A 19,455-nucleotide genomic window follows, 5' to 3' on the forward strand; every position below is an offset into this window, starting at 1 on the left:
GTTTATGTGTCACTATGGCAGGTGTTCCCGGTATAAATGCTTGTTGAGATACTGGGGTGGGTCGCCACTGGGATGGTGCCAGTGGGCAGGGCCCTCACTCCAAGTTATGATCAACCCACTGCATTAGGGGGAAAGATGATATGCATACATTGGAGTGGTGGTACTAGACTCCACCCCCTTCCCCCTGCAGGAGAGGTGGGAATGTTATGCAATATCATGGCGTAATTCCATCAGCTTATGTTTATTTGTAAATGGCTGCATGGTATTGAGTAGTGTGTGTGTTTAATAAATATACTTTTCCTTTTAATACAGAAAAGTACAGATTGGGCAATCAATTATTAAGTATTATTTCTGCATACTGGTAAATGGCAATTATTAGGCCACACCACCTCCCTTGAGTAAGCCTTAGACTGCTCTGCAACACTACCCTCTGAGAGTAAAGCGCTACTATGGGTTGTTTGGTTCCCAGTGTAGGACAAATGTAGACATGTTATTTGTGTGGGCTTCACAGATACTGTCTCGTTTTCCAACAGTCCCTGAGGCCAACAAGCAAAGGAAGGAGTGAAACTGCACCTCCCAGGGAGCCTGGAGAAGTGTGGCACCCCCAGTGGACCAACTGCTCTTGTGTTCTTGGCATCACCGTGGTCAAGATTTTGATAATCTTTGGGGTGGGCCAGTGCCCCGGAGGAAACATTGTCCCGGGGCACACATGGCATGTCCTGCTCCATTGATGCTTTTTCACTGGGTTTCCCAGTGTGCCGAAGCAGAAAAAAAAGAAACTTTTGCCATTGCACTCTCTAATCAACCATTGTCTCTGGGGGGCACAAGTTCCCGATTGAACAAAGAGCATGTGATCGCCACTGAGCTCAATCATCAGTAGCTTCCAGGATGGAAAAGAGCCCCAGGACCATTGTTGGGTGACCTCACCGACTCACTGTTCTAGTGTCTGGAGGGAGCCGGAGGCACCCACTGTGTTGAGCCCCACCCAAGAAGATGCGGTGGGAGAGGGCTTGCAATGAAGGCTTCCATTCCTGCCATAACTACAAATAATCCCGCTTATCCTATATCTATTTTTTAATGGGAATAAATCCCAATTGGACAGACCCATACAAACATACTTACATCTCTTTATAAATGGGTAGCGGAAGCTAATTACCTCCACTTGCATTTGGAGTGACGGTGGTGAGTAAGTACACTAAGAGTAAGGCTTCGTTCTGCACAAAGAAGGAATATGTAGAGACATTGGACGAGTGATCCGAAATATCAGAAGAAGTGATGCATAATATTATAAGAAGTGGGACTTTGAGGCACCATGACAGGGTTGGAAATGCGGTTTTATATACCTTACATTCCAAAACAATCAAAAAAACATGATAATTTTATATCCCCATTTGCCTTTCTGGATGGACAGAAAGTTATCTATATGCATGCTTGCTCTTGGAGAAGGTGGTACAAAGTATACAATCCCAACGAAACATGCATTGACAAGACAATTTTATCCCAGTTATGTACCCCACAACAGAAGGCAAAGGAGGAATAGGCTCAGTTGTATTGCTGTACGAATAGCTCTGAAATGGGAAATATATGTATGGGTCAGTTGGTATGACTGTATTGTATTGTATTGTATATGGTATTTGTTAGGCACGTATATCACCCTTAGGTCTCATAGTGTGAGACAGATATGATAAGTGGAGGTGATATTTTAATGGTTGGGGGTTTTGTATAGTTTTGTATATAGTTTGTAATTTTTGTATAGGATGTAACAATTTACGGTTTTATTTTAAATATTTTGTGTATGTGCTAATGGTTTATAGTATAGAAATGAAAAAAAAACTAATAATATGAACTAATGAAAAGTTAAACCTTTATAAAGATACGTAAGTATGTCTGTATGGGACTGTCCACTTTGGATTTATTCCCATTGAAAAATAGATATATGTTAAGAAGGATTATTTGTAGCTTTGGTGCTACAATATCCCCGATCCCAAACTTGGAATTGCATTTTTTGGTGGTACCCCTTTTCTCCTCTGGTTTCCTTGCCAACTACTGAAATAGCTTTGCTGAGTGCGGAGAGCCAGTGAGACCGCAAGGCTATGCATCTCCCAATATAGTACCATGGGTGTCCCATTTGGCAATAGGACAACTGCCTTGAATTAGCAGGGAATCAGCTCCTGAGAGAACTTTGGTGGAAGGAAGGAAAATGCCCCCTTTCACTGCTGTTTGAATCATAAAAGACAGCCATTTACAAGGTATAATTGGCCCTGCATGGATCTGGGCCCTGGTGCCACTGCAGCTGCTGCACTCATGGCAGCTACACCCCTGAATATAGTGTCTATGAAGCTTTAACCCGTCCCCTACCTGATTTGAGAAAGGGATCATATAGATATGAATTTCACAACACAGGTAAATGAAGCATTGTGTGATTCTGACAAACAGCCAGAAGCTGCAAGACATTTCTGCCCACTAACTGGCATCTACGGAACTCAGTTTATGATGCCCTGAGTTCGTCAAGCAGTCATGCATGAGATTGCACCTCCATACTCTATTTCTATTAGTACTGTTTCCGAACGTCGCCAGACAGTTGGCAATTCCTAACCCCTGAAGGTAAGCCTAGCGTCACTCTACAATAACCTTGCCACCATCAAGCAGAGGGAATACATGGCATATGACTGGACATGATGAACTATGGATTGAGCCATTAGGGAGCTCAAACACAGATAAACATGTCTGCTTCCTGGCATATGTCTCAGCCACTCCACTAAAATTATAGAGCTTCTACCAGTCTAACTCATTCTTCAAAACATGGCCATCAAGAGACATCTAACAGTCGTCAGTGACCATGGGCAACTTTTGAAAGGAATTTTGAGCACTCTTCAGCTATGAAGCTGTCAGGTTAACTGCTACCAAAACATCATCTGGGCACTGGGGAACAGAAGGGCAGGACCAGCCCTGTGATATATTTCTGCCACATCCCCAGACAATGGCTGCAATGGGGCCTAATAAGTATTATGAATTCATAAGGATTATGCAAAAACACACACACACCTGACCAGCCATTTGTACTCTTTTCAGCCTGCATAGGTGAAGCACAGGAAGGAACAGGTGCAAAAGACCAAGGACTGGGGAAACAACAAGAAATTGATGAGAAGCTGATGCGAGTGAACAAAGGGAGTTGGAGCATGCTGTACATACAGAGGCCATATAGTGTTCAAGTACAGCATGAGAGGAGCTTACTACAACATTCTGGTATTTGAGTCAGTGCTACGGGTTACATCAATATCCCCACTACCACATTCACAGTTCTCCCTCCTATATGGCATCATTCTCACCACAGCTGCAGCCAATAACCTTCCTGCTCTCTCTTGCCAAGTCAAATTTATGACAACTCGACCAATTTCTCCACTTGTGTCTAGTGTTTGGAAGACATATGTCACTGATGTGAAATACTGAGCTTAACACTTAATACCAGGTGGAGGAAGAGTAGATCATACATGGGAAGGTGGGCTAAATATCTTCGATGCAATGTCTATAGGGCAGAATGCGGACTCCCACATTGTCATGGATATCCAGTATGGCAGAGGAATGTGGGCCTGGAAAAGCTTGAGGAGATGCTGGAGTTAATGTTTCGATTTTTTCAGAAACTCCATTCTGGATCAGGAAATGATTGAGCCCAACTCTAGGTTGGTAGTTGCTATTTAGTGAAAAGGGCAGAGAGTGGTTACATTGTAGGTAACAATGCAAAAATGTGCAAGTTTATAGCAGTTGGTTTGTGTAAGGATGTGGATCCAGTGGTATTGGCATATGTGTGAAACACTCTACTGTATCGGGCTCAGATTTGGGTGAATAACACCAAATATACCGTTCTCAGGACAGTTAAACCTGATATTAAAGACCTGGCTATTCCCAAGCTGATCATTGCTCTACTGTGAGAAGAACAAAACGAACACTAGATCCTATCAATTGCCACTAGAAGGGAGCAATTCGGTGCACATACTGAGATGATAAAGCTATATTAAATATGTACTATTAACTCTTCTCTTCATTTCTCATCAAGCACTATTGCAGCTACAAATGCACCATGATATGAAAGAAGCATCCTTCAGACCCATACAAATGACCCAAAAACTCTTTAGCTACGGTTTACACCCTTAACCAAGCACAATGAAAAAATGTGATAGCCTCCTCCTCCCCGTCTCCCCCGGTAAAGCACTTTGTAGCCTTGGCAGATGTATGAGGAGCAATATAAATTTATTATATTATAGTCTTACATCTGGAATCTAATGGCACATATCCATTGAAGGAGTATTATTGAGTATTGTGTGTCCTCGCGGGAAAGATTTGGTACGACGTATTATAATCAATACTACCAAACTACTCATTGATGATGTAATAGTGATACTGTTCAATCCAATACATGTGCACTAAAGAAGTCTGCTGTGACTCTAAACAGCTATAGACAAAACATGTGTTGGCATATGGGCAATAACAAAGATATCAGAATAAAGAACATCTGAAACCGTGACCTCAGCCTATCTGTGTGCTTGGAAAAAATTGCTTCATAAGTTGTGGACTCTGTCCTTTTGGGAGGGACGACTGGCTTCCTCTCCTCCTGAAGCACCAGATGAACTTTGATTTGAATTGAACATTTAATTTGCAGATAATTTTGGTTAAGGAATAGAGTGCGCCTTGTATACCCACTAGTGTTTTCTGTTTGTATTAGATTCCAATTAAGGATCATAGATTTTTTAAATAATTCTTATCAGGAATGTTGCTCAGACCATAAAGTAGCAGCCTGAAATAACCAATTTGGATAGCTTTATCCCTTGACCTTCAAAAAACCCAGTTGCCTTCATTATAGGAACTTAATGAAAATGAAAGTCTTCAAATTGGCTCTTAGTTGTGTCCAGGAGCACTGAGATTGTGCAAATCTGTGCATGCAGTATTCCCACATAATTATGGATTTTCAGCAGTGGCAACATAACCACAAATTATGAGTTTGTTCTGCTGTTGTCCCAACCTTGCAAAAGGATTTACTTCATCTCTTTGCAAAAGCAAAGCCTTGACCATTCCTAGAATGTATTTAAACATACTTGGTATCCTTTATTGAATAACTAGAAAGTGAAAATTCAGTCAGGGCTGAAAATGCCTTAGTGGTCAGCCTTAAGGATTTGAAGGTATTTTATAATGGATTGGGTTTCAACAATTTCGTAAATAGTGGTTTAGTTAATTAGGCATTTAGGTCTGAATCCAATGTGTTCAACAGTTACATACCTTAGCAGAAGTGTAATGCGCGGCACATTGTTGTAAGAGTGTTGGGCTTTTACCTAAGGGACATGTGCAGAATCTAGAACTTGACATTGTTTATAAATAGGCACCAGTGTATTGACTTTGGGACACATAAGGTCCTATTAGTGAACCCCAGTGTAGGGGGTGTAAATTAAGGAATCTCAAATGTAAAAATATGGAAGGTCCTGTTAACTCATGGGTTGAGAAGTGTCAGTGATTGCAAATTGAACACTGGGGAACCCCTGAATATTGAGGAATTTATGGGGATTCTATAATTCTGGGTCTGATTTCCCCGTTAAGTACACATTCTTCTCTGCAGTTTCCCCTAGATCTCTTGGCTGATTTCAGCACTCAAATTCTCCAGGAGAAATACGACAGGCCCATAGTGTAAATACCATAAAAATCTGTGACTGGTGGTGAATGTTTTGCCATTGTGCAACATTCCGTCCATCATCTTGTGTGTTTTGCAGTTCACCCTATGTGGGAAGGGTATGCCCAGACGTGGACCCGTGCTCACTACACCACTGGAGTCAAGCTATCCTGGCTGAAGACGACTGATAGCCAGAAACCGGTCCTAGGATGCTTGATTCCGGTCCAGGGAAGACATGGCTTGGCAGTCCGGTTTGGACTGTTCCCTTGAGGCACATGGTCAAGACTGATTTGCATATGGCCATGTTTGAACTGGGGTGGCTTGGTGCGCAAAACAACAATGGATTAAACCCAGATCTGTGACTGGGGATGAATGTTTTGCTATTGTGCAACATTCCGTCCATCATCTTGTGTGTTTCGCTGTTCACCCTATGTGGGAAGGGTATGCCCAGACGTGGGTCCCGTGCTCACTACGCCACTGGAGTCAAGCTATCCTGGCAGAAGACGGCTGATAGCCAGAAACCGGTCCTAGGATGCTTGATTCCGGTCAAGGGAAGACATGACTTGGCGGTTAGGTCTGGACTGTTCACATGAGGCACAGGGTCAAGACTGATTTGCATATGGCCATGTCTGAACTGAGGTGGCTTGGTGAGCAAACAACGATGGATTAAACCCAGATCTGTGACGGGAGGGGTGAATGTTTTGCCATTGTGCAACATTCCGTCAATCATCTTGTGTGTTTTGCTGTTCACCCTATGTGAGAAGGGTGTGCCCAGACGTGGGTCCTGTGCTCACTACGCCGCTGGAGTCAAGCTATCCTGACTGAAGACGGCTGATAGCCAGAAACTGCTCCTAGGATGCTTGATCCAGGTCCAGGGAAGACATGGCTTGGCAGTTCGGTCTGGACTGTTCCCATGAGGCACAGGGTCAAGATTGATTTGCATATGGCCATGTCTGAACTGGGGTGGCTTGGTGAGCAAAACAACGATGGATTAAACCCAGATCTGTGAATGGGGGTGAATGTTTTGCCATTGTGAAACATTCCGTCCATCATCTTCTGTGTTTTGCTGTTCACCCTATGCGGAAAGGGTATGCCCAGACGTGAGTCCCGTGCTCACTACGCCACTGGAGTCAAGCTATCCTGGCTGAAGACGGCTGATAGCCAGAAACTGGTCCTAGGATCCTTGATTCCGGGCCAGGGAAGATATGGCTTGGCAGTTGGGTCTGGACTGTTCCCATGAGGCACAGGGTCAAGACTGATTTGCATATGGCCATGTCTGAACTGGGGTGGCTTGGTGAGCAAAGCAACGATGGATTAAACCCAGATCTGTGACTTGGGGTGAATTTTCCGTCCATCATCTTGTGTGTTTTGCTGATAAATTAAATGTGTTTGCAAGCTTGTAAATGTTGAGGGAAGAAAGAAGGACGATTTAATAATCCCTTGCAGAGTTTGAATTTTGTCTAGTTTTCTGAAAGGCAATTTTTTTTTTCTGGGCTCATCTAAGGCTTTCACACTGATTCCACTGTTTGCAAGCCGGTAGGAACATCTCAAATAAGAAATAAGGAACAACCGCCGAGTAAAATTGCAAAAACAGTGGTGAAAAAAGTACTTATTCATGCTCTCCGGGTTCCAGAAAACTGGAATGCGGGAGATCTTAGCACAGCAAACCTTTTGTTGATGGTATTTTTAGAAAAAATCCACGGACGTTCTTGCATAGCACATTTTTCTCTGTTTTCTGCAAAATTGATATATTTGCCACATGATGACGATTTTTTTTTCTCCCTTCGATAGACATCGCGAACCCTGGGTAATTTTACAGCATGTGGAAAATAAGGACACAACTTTGGCCTGGATTCTTATGCGCAAAAAAACCCAACAAATTATTAAGGTTTCCACAAACTGCCCGAAATTTCAAAAAACAGGGTTGAGTCGTGGTGAAAGGGGAAGAGTGAAGAACCCTCAGAATTTCAGGGGTTAATTGCGGGTTCTAGAGGATCGAAAGCAGGTTGATTTACCAGAGTAATTTTAAAGTATGTTTTAAGTATTTTTAGAGACTCTGTCACTCTAGCTCTTTATAATCAAAAAAATAAAGGAACTATGTGGCATATTACCAAGGCAGGCGATATGAAATGATCGCCGCTTTTGCGGCCGAAAACGTTTTCGGCCGCAGAGCGGCGATAATTTCATCGCCCTATTAGCAAGCTGTCGCTAACATCAGTTAGCGACAGCTTTTAGGTGATAGCGAACGGTTTGGGACCCGCTTTGCATGTCATCGATTTTTATCGCTAATGACATGCAAAGTGGGCGTACCTAACCTGTTAGCAACTGAAAGCAGTCGCTAACATTGCTATCGCCTATTATCAACGCAGGCGTAGTGACAAAATAATTTGCGCTAAGCGTGAATGTCGCTGAAAAGTAACGCCTGCTGAGACCAGTTCTTATCTTGTATATCCAATGCGAGGTGGATATTCAGGCTAAATCCCTATTAGCGATAATGCCTGAATATCACTGGATTTCCAGCGATATTCACGCATTTAGCCGCTATCGCCGGATATTTTATCGCTTGGAGATAAACGTTGCTAATAGCACGTTATCTCTGCGATAAAATCCGGCGATGAGAGGCGATAAAAAAAATGTCGCTAAGCTTATTTAGCGATAAATATTGCTAGTTGTTGATAATATGCCCCCTATTTTTCTACGAGGATTAACATAATAAAATGTATGCACGCTTTGGCGCATCTTATTTTAATACATATACGAATATTAATAAAGCAAACTAACTTAATTGCGCTGACATACACACAGTTTAAAAACAAAAGCGATCTTAACTATGACTCACGAATTCTATCACATTAAAAACGAAGAAGTTCTTTTCACAACAGAATCTAATTAAATGGTGGAATCTCCCAGCCAATGTAATATACGGTGAACAACTTAAACGTAGAAGCATAATTTAACTCCCAGGTCTTTGCAGCGACAAAACATGACTAAAAGCAAATATGCTTGTTGGGTTTGGCTACGCTGGAAACATCCATGAGAAAGTAAACAGTCAAATTACCAGGATATACATATCCTTCATGAAGCAAACATGCTCAAAGCAGCAGGTGCTCTTTCTACGAATCGTTCACTACCTCACTTTTTTAAAGCCTGTAAAGTAGTATTTTAGGGTGGGGCAAGAAATAGACATAATCAACAATGCTAGCAGTTATAGTTAGAAGCGGCTGAATTCATCAAAGCAGCGAAAGGACAATAGGCCGTCGTAGGCTGAGGAAAAATGTGCCAATGGCTGTTTACGCCCACAGAAATACTTCAGAGGCACGGCCTCACAGTATGCAGGAACGAAGTTTTCCATCGCGCTGCTTTGTCTTTGCACTCTGACAACAGTGCACGGGTCGTTTGCCATAAAACATATTCCATATTTCTGCAATCTGGCCATACCTCTCCTCGCCAGTCATAAAATCTCTTTTTGTGTAACTATTCCATGCAATTAAATAGCATAGAAAATCCTCAAAGCTATCTACTCATCCCACTTTCATTCTGCTCGAATTTACACATGGGATGATCACACATCTACCACAAAACAAACTGCAGGAAATGAATGGAACAGTCTTCTGAAAGCACAAAACTACTACCAATAATAAAAAATACACAAAACAAACTGCAGGAAATGAATGGAACAGTCTTCTGAAAGCACAAAACTACTACCAATAATAAAAAATAACAGTCTATGTAACCACCAACGTAAAGTTCAGGAGTTAAATAATGCCAGCCATAAAGAGCTTCAATGCTTACTCAAATGCTAATAAAATGCAGCTACAATTAATATATTAATTTCACTCCTATATAGACTTCAGCAGGGGGTTGCACCAAAATACAGAGCTTTTCATATCTACCTGTGATTCATTCGACAGCTAAATATTGACTATCAACATATTGATGAGATATGTAGATGTGATTTTAAGAGGAGTAAATCTACACTTTTCTGTGCCTGCTTACCTTGATTATATATAATGATTGTTGAAGTTCTTGAGTTGATATAAGAGTATGTTGATATTGTCAACCTTGATGTTTTAACTTACAAGGCTCACAGATACGTTTGTGTCTTTCAAAACTAGCAAAGAAAATGACGACAATTTGTGTTGCTGCTCAGGGATAGAAAACTCGATGGGAGTCCCCCACAGCTTGGCATATCAGGTTGCAGGTTATGTGCTGACCAATGCAAAACTGTGAGTTAGGTGAAGTCGGAAAAATGTGCTCATCTTTTTAGTAATATTTTTAAAGGGTTTATTTATAAGCCCCTTGCACTGCTTGTGTGTCAATTTTTATGAGTGCAGTTTGCAGACCCTTATCTTCGAGTCCATGCAAAATCACTTTGCATGTCTTTTCATGGTCTCACTACCTATAAGTCCCTACTATATAGTAGGGCATAGCAGTTTAGAGGCCTGCAGCCTTTGTTGCATGTGCATGTGTGAACTGCTGAGAGTCTGAGGTCATTTTAAAAGCAGCCCTGTGTTGCAGTACTGCTTTTAAAAGTAAATTCACTGCAAACCTGACTTTGGTAGCATGGGCACTTTGAAAGTGAGAATTTACATATTGGGTACCCCCGGGTCTCCCCTAGGTGTTCCAGGGGTGGGGGTCATGTAACTTAAAGCAGGGTTCCTATAAGAGATGTTTTATAAACGCTGGTGAGTGAAAGGTGCCTATTTTATTTTTCCCCATTGTAGGAAATTTACTACAAAGTCGACTTTGGTGCTGTGGGCACTGTGAAGTAATAATCTAAATCGTTTTTGCATATTAGAAACCCCACAGGTCTTCCCTAGGTGTCCCAGGGGTGGGGGACCTCTAATTTTGAGCAGAGGCTTCATATAAGAGGTTTTTTTAAACCCTGGGGGAAGGAGAAATTACACATTTCATTTTCCCCATTGTGCATAGTTGGCCTCAAAGGCGAATATTGCAATATTTTATGTATGCATGATTATTGCTAGGAAGGGAATACAATTTCATTCAAGGGCTTGGAAGAATGGTATTGATAAATCCAACAGATTGGCCTGGTTGAACTTAATATAACCTGTACAGTAAATAAGTTGTAAGGCAAAATCCAGCCTTGCTGCAGTCTTCCTTGATTGGTCAGCGCTAACAGGCTTACCAAGGCGGCATTGATTAGGCGATTAATGGCTATCCAGGGGAGAGGCTATCTGCTGGAGAGAGCTCTGCAGCTATACGAAATGCCAGGGGTGAGGAGTCGTAAAGGATGATGCTTCAAAGGAGGAAAGGACAGGCAGGGAATGTCAGGCCCACCTGCCCCCAGTCCCCTGTGCCCCAACCAGATTTCAGGCGTAAGGAAGGAATTTGCAGATGTGAGGGGGCGGAGTGCTATGGAAATGAGTTACTCTGAGAGTTGGTTTAATTAGCTCTTACTGCTCTGCTGAAATTTCAGCCACCATAAAGGAATTTGAAAGAATAGTGCTTTGTGGGACAAGAAGATGCCACACTTTGGAGGAAGTTGACATGCTTTTGAGTGGCACCTAGCATTTCAATGGCTGGAGGTTCCCAATGATTGCTGCCATAGAAGGCTGAATAAATATGTGAAAGATGCATAGCCTCTCAGTTCTGCTGCCTGAAACTACAAGAAGAAGGAGGATTGTCCTGCTGGAATCCGGACCTGCACCCAAGGGCCTGCCTGGTGTAGAGTGCGCCTGTTGCACTATCAGGGACTACAGGTCTGAGCACTTTGCCTTGCTTCAAGAAGGAGTAAGGAGTGGACTCTCTGCAGCTACGGGTTAACAGAGGTAAAATGACCCATCTCCAGCTAGAGTTCCCCTCCTGGAGTGCGTCCATTGTAGTTTTAAGAGGTTGACCAAGCGCAACTCCAGTCCTACCAATGTCCATCTAGGAGATTATAGACCCTTGGATTTGTGTTTTGGGCACTTCGAATCCATCAAGAGACGTTCTGGGAGAACCTCAAGAAGTTTGGGAAACTTTTTTTGAAAAAGCTCCAGGATGTGACTCACCCGACTGCGAGAGCTAAGCCAGCCATCTTCAACCTTGATCTGGCCTGGATTCCAGGTTCATCCCGCTGGAGAGGTCCGGAGGTCTGACTACCAGAGTTTGACCGGGAGTTCCCTGAAAGTCAAGCCAACAAGCCCTCACTGAATCTGGACTGGAGGTGAGCAGCGAGGGCCTTCGGCAGAATAAGCTACATAAAAGTTTCTAAATGCGAAGGTAAAATTATGACTGGGGCTTCCCGTGGGGTATACTTGCAGTGTCCTATCACGGTTAGCCTTAAACTTTGACTTTGCCCAGGTCAAGCACAGCCAGATGTCCAGAAGTGGCACTGCTGGTTTCTAAGCACTAGAAAGTGTTTATTCTTTAAAACTTCATATCTCCAATTCCCCTACTTCCAATTTTGGTAGCTTTGCTGTCATTTTAAAGATATATTTCCTATTTCTATAAATCGCTGTGGGATTTTTTTATTGTGTGTTGTGTCTTACCTATTTACTGTATTGGTGTTTATAAATACTTTACATGCCTGTCTCCTGAGTTAGGATTTAATCCTCTCTGTCAGCTACCAAGGGATGCGCTAGGAATCAATTTATAGGGACCGTATTTAGGACCCAGTGCCACGTCGGTAGCCTTGTTTCTGCTGTTAGGTGCCTACCTACCACTATCAATAATGATATGATGTTAGCTCAATAGAAAAGGTATTTGTGCCATGCAAGAGAAATGAAATAGCATCTATGCTTGGAAAGAGTAACCTCTACTATATTGCATTTGCCAAATATAAAAGCTTATGTGTTATGTAGTGCATTTTGATTTAAACGTGCACCATGATGAAGATTGAACGTGGAGATAACGAGTTGTGCTTGATGTATACTAACTGTAAATGTATGCAAAGCAAAGCATCATTAACATGTGTGTATAATTGGATGTGTAAAGGCCTAATTGAAATGTTCATGTTGGGTATATGAAAGGCCTATTAGTTTATTCCTGTGTTGGCCCGTTTGTGTAGGCCTGAAAATTTAATTTCCCTGGTAAGCTTTCGCATTTGGAGGTGATCGGCGAATTTCATGTGCATGCAAGGATGTTCTGTTCTTAAATTTCAGTTGCAGATGTAAGAAGCTGCCTTTTGTTTTAGGAGTTAGGCATGGAGGAGAAAAGAAACAAAGTAAAAGGAATGTCGCTAATTGGGAGCCGGTGTTCTTTCTCGCTAAGGAGGCCTGGGAAGCAAGGTCATCGGATTGAACTTGGAGAGTATGAGGAAGAAGGTAGCAAATTACCGAGGGAAGGTGTCCATTGGGATGAGGTGATCTGTGGGCATGTTTTACATCTGTGCATTTTGTATTAGGGACAGTGTCCCGAGGGAGGAGAGGCAGAAGGAGATAGTAGGAGTTGGGAGAAGGGGTTAGTAGATCGATCTGGGAAAGAGCCTTTAGAATAAGTTCTGTAGCTTTAGCTACTTGATTCACATGGCAAATGTACTTCTTAGGAAGTCTTCACGAGCTGACACCTTTAACTGATCTTGCCTAGGAAATGCTAAGTAGGGATGTCACTCTAGAGATAGAGTAGGGATAGTCTAATGCTTTTCACTTTTCAGCCACAGATGAAGTCCGGCTTAGATATTGGAGCAGTTCTTGCGTGTGTCTTATTCTTGGAACTTTTCATCCTTTCCATGTTCCATCGGATTAAACTCACCCATAGATATGGTTTTGTATTAGTTCCTATGTATTTTTCTTCGTCTTGAGGTGCTTGCATGTTCAGTTGTTTTTGGCTTTGTAATAAACCCCTAAACTGGAAATTTGGAGTCTGTAATCTTTTACGCCAACGTCATTGGAAATGTCGACTGCCTCAATGAGTTATTTCTCCTCTTTACACTTCTCAGCAGATAATAAAGATCTGTCGGCCCAGAATTCCTAGTTAAACTCAGATAGTGGAATCCGGCTTCATCAACATCAAACCCTAGCAGAGTAGATTCTGGGAGTCCAAGAAAATCAGCAGCTCATGTGCTGTTAGTCCCAGCCAACCTGCACGCAGCCTAAGGCAACAGGAAACGTTTTGCATTCAATGAACAAGAAATTGGTTGTTTTATGTCAGGACTGACCACGGTTGACAATAATAATTTGATCCAGTGGCAGGTGCCAGACACTATGGTGAAAGCAGTAGGCACAGAGGAAAGTTGACTATAGCAAACTGATTGTAGCAACAAAACTAATATGGGCAGAACTGGTTGCATTTGGATCTTCCTGCCTATTCACTAGAGAATAAAGGTCTTGCGCTAACAACAAATCTGTACTATGGAACCTGGTGTCGGCAACATTGAAACAAAAGAGTCTTTTTATAGAGAGATGAAAAATTTTGACTACAGTTTGAGTGAATTCTTCTCCAAACTTGGATATACCACCTTGATACAACTTGCATTACAGATAGCGTAATTTGATCACATGTAGTTGAATTCATAAGGCAAGAACATTCCTCCTTTGCCATAAAGCAGAGGAAATGTTAAGGATGAATATCACTGCACCATGGTTACAATAAATTGTGTTCTGGGGCAGAGCTGATGCCAAAGCATTATAGGTCAAAATTATTTTCCATAGAATTTACATACATAAATTGAATCTCAACATTGGAAATGCACCCCCTGCCATGAATGGGCGAATTTACTGAATAACTGTGACTATCTCTGTACATCAGGAGCTAACCAAATGCTATTGAACAATCTTTTAACAGTTTCCCAAACAACATAAAATAGCCTCTGTTACTCCTCATGGTTTGTACCCAAATTAAAATCTTGCCCTTCATAATGCATGGAGCCCAGGTCACCTTATAGACACTGTGGGACATACTTACAATGGCATTGCGCCACCGGAATGTAACCTTTTCAGATGTTCCGTTGGCACAGTTCCCTGCTCCATATTTAAAAAGTAGCGTTAAGTCACTTTGTATGGCTTGACACCGCTTTGTAAATAACTTCCCTTTTCACACAGGTATCTGCTTTAAAGGGGCGTGCAATCGATATTGCTGTCGGTGTCCCACCACAACACCCATAGCTTTTTCAAGCTACCCCAGATTTACAAGCATCTGTAAATCTGAGGCAGTGTCAAAAACTAATGTCATTAAATAGCAGCTGTTAGATTGGCGCAACGAGGAGAAATTCTTTATTGCCCTCGTTGTGGCTCTTCCTATGTGTGCTGCATTCTGCAGCACACATCGAAAGAGCAAATCGCCTTTAAATATTGTTTAAGTGCAGGAAGGTGTCCCTTCCTGCACATAAACAACCATCCCTGCAACACAAACACCCTTGCAATAAAGCGCTAGAGTCTATGTGTTAGTGGTAGGCAGCTTTTTTTAGTGCCATTGCAAGGGGAAACAATGAGGTGTACTGCATCTTGTAATGAGGCAGCGCTGTACTGTTAAATTGTGTGTAGCGTCACACTGCGCCATTTACTTGTAAATATTCCCCTGTCTGTCTCCTGATGGAACATCAGATGCAATTAATGGCGTAGTTGGATTATATTATAATCTATTTGATTTAGCGCTGACTGCTCATTTCTAATGTTCAGCCCCACTAACTGCTGTTTTTTACTATGCATCTGCCTAAGAAATACGTTTTAAATAATCAGAAAATGAACACTCAGATACATTTCGCATTTGCAAGCCAATGTCATTTTGAAAAGCTGCAATCAGTACTTAACTGAAGAAAGCATAAGTATATTAGGCTATGGTTAGACATTTCTCGAGTCAGACAAAGGTCCTTACCACAGCAGGCTGTTGTAAAGTAGCCGACTACTAGAGGCCTCTCGAGTGGGACACAGTTCTTTCCGCAGTAGACTACAGTACCTTAGGTGTTACTAGAGGAGTTACTAGAGGTCCCTCAAGCCAGATACATGTCCTTGCTATAAGCAGGCTGCAGTACCTTAGACAGTTAAGTGATGTCCCAGAGGCACACATCACTGCCATTCAATCTCAGGACACCAGTGAATTATGATCAAAGCAGATACCCTTGAATGTTTGATGAAAGTGAAAAACACTGGCATGGTAATAGTTATTACTCCTATATGCTGTTATGCTGTGGAAAAAGTCAACCTAATATTGATAGGTATTACCAGTGACTTGTATGAGGAAACACTAACATTATTCTGTATCAAGAACACCTCTTTAGCAGTTTTTTAGATGGTGCTTCTGTGAAAAGTATTGAAGTGGAGTAGCTACCAGTGTGTATTCCTTGCAAGGGAACATAAGTGAAAACAGAGTTGGCAATGTCAAGTGAGAAGTGACAGTGATGAATGAAGAAGAGATGGTAATGTGGAAGGGGACAGGGGAGATGGATGGTGAGCACAGTGGGAAAGCAATGATGGAAGCAGGCAAGGGGCAGTGTTTGAACATGGAGTTGGACTACGTTTTGAAGTCCATTGCCAAAACCTAACGGCAACAGTAATGGGACAATGCAACTTCCACAAGTGCAGTGAAAACCATGAAAATCGCACAACAACCAATGGCTAAATGAGACTGACCAAAGCTCACTCTATCTACAGACCACGTTTTTAAGTATCAAGGTCTCTTAGAGAGCTAAAGTTGTCTGTAGAAAGATCTAAAAATGAGTATTGGCCACACAAGTCCATCGCTTGTAATCCTCCCTAAGAAGACAACTTAAATAGCCCGACTTGATAGAGTTAAAAAACATAAAACAATGAATGGGCCTATAACCAATAAAGAAGTTTAGATCCATCTGGGATTACATACTGTATTCGACACTCTCAGAGCACTGATTGGCCTCTAATGTGTCTCATACATAACATAGAACCAATTGAAGCTAAGTGTATCATGGTATGTGAGACCTCCTTTCCACAACTTCAGGAGATCCCAACTTCAAACTTGCATAGTCAGTTAATTTCTCGTGGGCGGTCTGTGGGTGCACCAAGTTACAGAGGCTCTGGTCTCCTCTCCCCGAGTGGAGGACTTCTTGCCGATTTTAAAGTTCAACACCAGGTTGGAGGGCATCTCTATGACTTCAGCAGAGGTGGAAGTGCAGTGGCTTCAGTGAAGGCATGAAACTTTACAGAGCGCAAGCCATGTTTGAGGTGCCAGCTTGGAAATGATTTTGGTGTTTTCAAAATACAGCAATCCAAAGTGGTAGTTTGTTTCTTTGAAACAGATATACACCCCAAAAGGGAACATTCCTATTCTTCCCTATTTGGAGGCACTTTGTCATGCAGGGCAGGCCCAAGTAGGAAAAACAAGCAATGTTTTCCTATCATAAACAGGGTAGGTTCTAAATATTATGGGGTGAACATTACTTTGACCTGAATACCCTGTGGTGGACAGCCATCAGGTCAAAAGTTAACACTGATGGAACCAAAGGAGTATCCTTTGGTGAAAACCCAGTATTTACCCTAACTTTAGAGAAAACCTCTACTTATCTGCAATCTGCTGTGCTTGACCAACAACTATAGGTGGCTTCTTTATGCAATTGCTCTAACAGCACACCTAGAAACCTTCAAGTTCCCTGTCCACGTGTCTCAGTTCTTCTGTTCAGTGGCAAGTGAACAGAGTATTCCTATTTTTTTTGTGTGTGTTTTATATAGCGCAAACTAGACCAAGAGATCGGATATCAGAGCGCTTTACATGAGCACCTGTTTCATTATTTTTTGTTGTTGTTAGGCATGGGGCGATTAAGTGATTTGCCCAGGATCACAGGATGTTGAGCGTCGCTGCCGTGACTCGAACCCGGTTCCCCAGCGTCGAGGGCAGCCGCTCTAGCCGTATTTTAGAGATAGCATCTGCCCAAAAAGCCACACACTTAATTCAAGGACAACAAAATGAAGTAACATGTCTATACTATACAATAAAATAATAAATAAATACAATTGAGAAATTCAAACCAGGGAATTATGAACTTGATCCTAAATTGTCATCTAACCTCACATATTTTAATGCACAGACCAAAGGAGTTCAGAAAAGTAGACAAAATGTAAATTATCCACAACTGAGAGGAGAGTAGTGTGATCACATGGGAAACTGACACCCATGTTTAATGTGAATGAAAACTGTTTGCTCTTATGTGTCTGTAAATTTCCCAACTACTTTGCCCATGGTCTAAGAAAGAAATTCAAACCTTAGTAGCCTGGGTCCGTCTTTCCTGAACCAAACCACCTTGCATTGAGTTGTCCACTGGCCATTTTAAGTTGGGCATGGCTTCCTTTAGTCATACAAATACTCGTTGTAAAGCACTCTATTGGATTGGCTCCTTACACTGCTCCTAATTATCTAACCAGGGGAGCACCGCTTGTAATGGAGCAATTACAGGGCATATTTGTCAAGTAAGAGTTTGAGTTATTAGCAGCAGGTGGGCCCTAAAATTGTCTATTTTGTTGCTTAAATAGGCAATAATTATGACAATGAGAGATATTAATAAGCATTAAGGAGTTTGTCCAGATTGTCCATGATGACAACGTAGTTAAATGAACTAGTTTGCACGGGACAGAGGGGTGTTTGCTATGTGCCACTGATAAATTAGGCCTGGCCACCACTTCTCTGGTGAGGTAAGTTACATAAGAATATTTTGCAGTCAAGTTAGATCAGGTCTTCAATTAAAGGTTTCTAAAAATAATTTCACCAAAGTTCAATAATGCAAACACATTGTAAATGCTGTCTGTCATTCATTAAAGTGATGTCCAATGTCCCCACTGCATGCATGTGTTCACATTACTACTGGGAAACAGCCCATTTGCAGTGATACCCATACGGTCCCACTCTTCAACTGTACGCCCACATAAGAATGCATTGCAACACGGAGCGGAATAGTGAGCTGCATCTGTTTTGAAGCCTTTCACGGACAAAAGAGAGACCTTTCCATCTGGAGAGGCATTGAGTTTAACCACTAAGCAGAGGGTCTAGTTTTGGACAACGGGTTCATAGATTTTCTGGTTAGTCAACAATTCAGATGAAGTCCCACCAACTTAGAGTTGTTCTGGATAATGTCTAACTGCCTTTACAGACAATACTAGATTAAAGGAAACCACCGTGGATATCCCTAATTAAAGCCTGATTATGAAGTCTAGACTTGCAGAAAATCAATTGCTTGATTTTTGTGTCCAGATTGTTAACTAAACTTTTCAATTAAATTATTGTTGTTATGCTTTTGTTCTTGGATTCTAGAGGTAAATGTTATGCAAGTCCAATATAGTACATTTACGACGGTTTGAAAATTAATTCAGAAGGGCTCTTCCACTTGTCAAGAAACAAAAAAACAATTTTGCTCAAATTTGCGGAGAAAACAATCACGCAGATATAGGAAAAGACTTACTTTCTCATCTGGTTCCCGTTTTTGCTCTTCCTCTGTCTTCGTTGGAGTTTTATTTGTTGAAACCTTCAATGCCACAGAAAACCCAATTAGTGTTGTGAGTAATAATCACCTGATAACATGTTGCATAGTGAAAAACAACCATTAATAGCAATAAAAATAAAGAACAGAGGAATACTCTGTTCAGAAAAGCAGTGATATGAAATAGTCACGACCTCAAAGTACCACCATAGGGGGTTAAAATATAATCTGTCATTTCAGCAGTGACACTCCAGCTGTTCATAATCCAATTATGGATATTCTAGCAAAACTGTTGCTATTACACAGATTGTATTGGCGAAGCAAGTTAAAACACCGAGATAGGAAATAATTCAACAGAAAAACTAGAAACTCAATTTCGAGTTAGAATCTAACGTCAAAAATATCGTACAAACCTTTCAATGCTCAGCAAATACCTATTAATAAGAACACACGATTGTTCTTAGTCTGGGAGGATTTAAAC

General features: G+C 41.7%; 1 protein-coding gene across 6 annotated transcripts in view; it reads right to left on the minus strand.

Moving 5' to 3' along the window:
* Positions 1-19,455, minus strand: part of BCAS1 (brain enriched myelin associated protein 1) — a 531,445-nt gene that overhangs the window by 186,382 nt on the left and 325,608 nt on the right. For all 6 annotated transcript variants that reach the window (XM_078652060.1, XM_078652059.1, XM_078652057.1 and 3 more), the window contains exon 6: positions 18,957-19,019. In XM_078652060.1, coding sequence (XP_078508186.1) covers positions 18,957-19,019 — 63 coding nt within the window. The remainder of the gene's footprint in view (positions 1-18,956; positions 19,020-19,455) is intronic.

Source organism: Lissotriton helveticus, chromosome 7, assembly GCF_964261635.1.
Source record: "Lissotriton helveticus chromosome 7, aLisHel1.1, whole genome shotgun sequence".
NCBI lineage: Eukaryota > Metazoa > Chordata > Amphibia > Caudata > Salamandridae > Lissotriton > Lissotriton helveticus.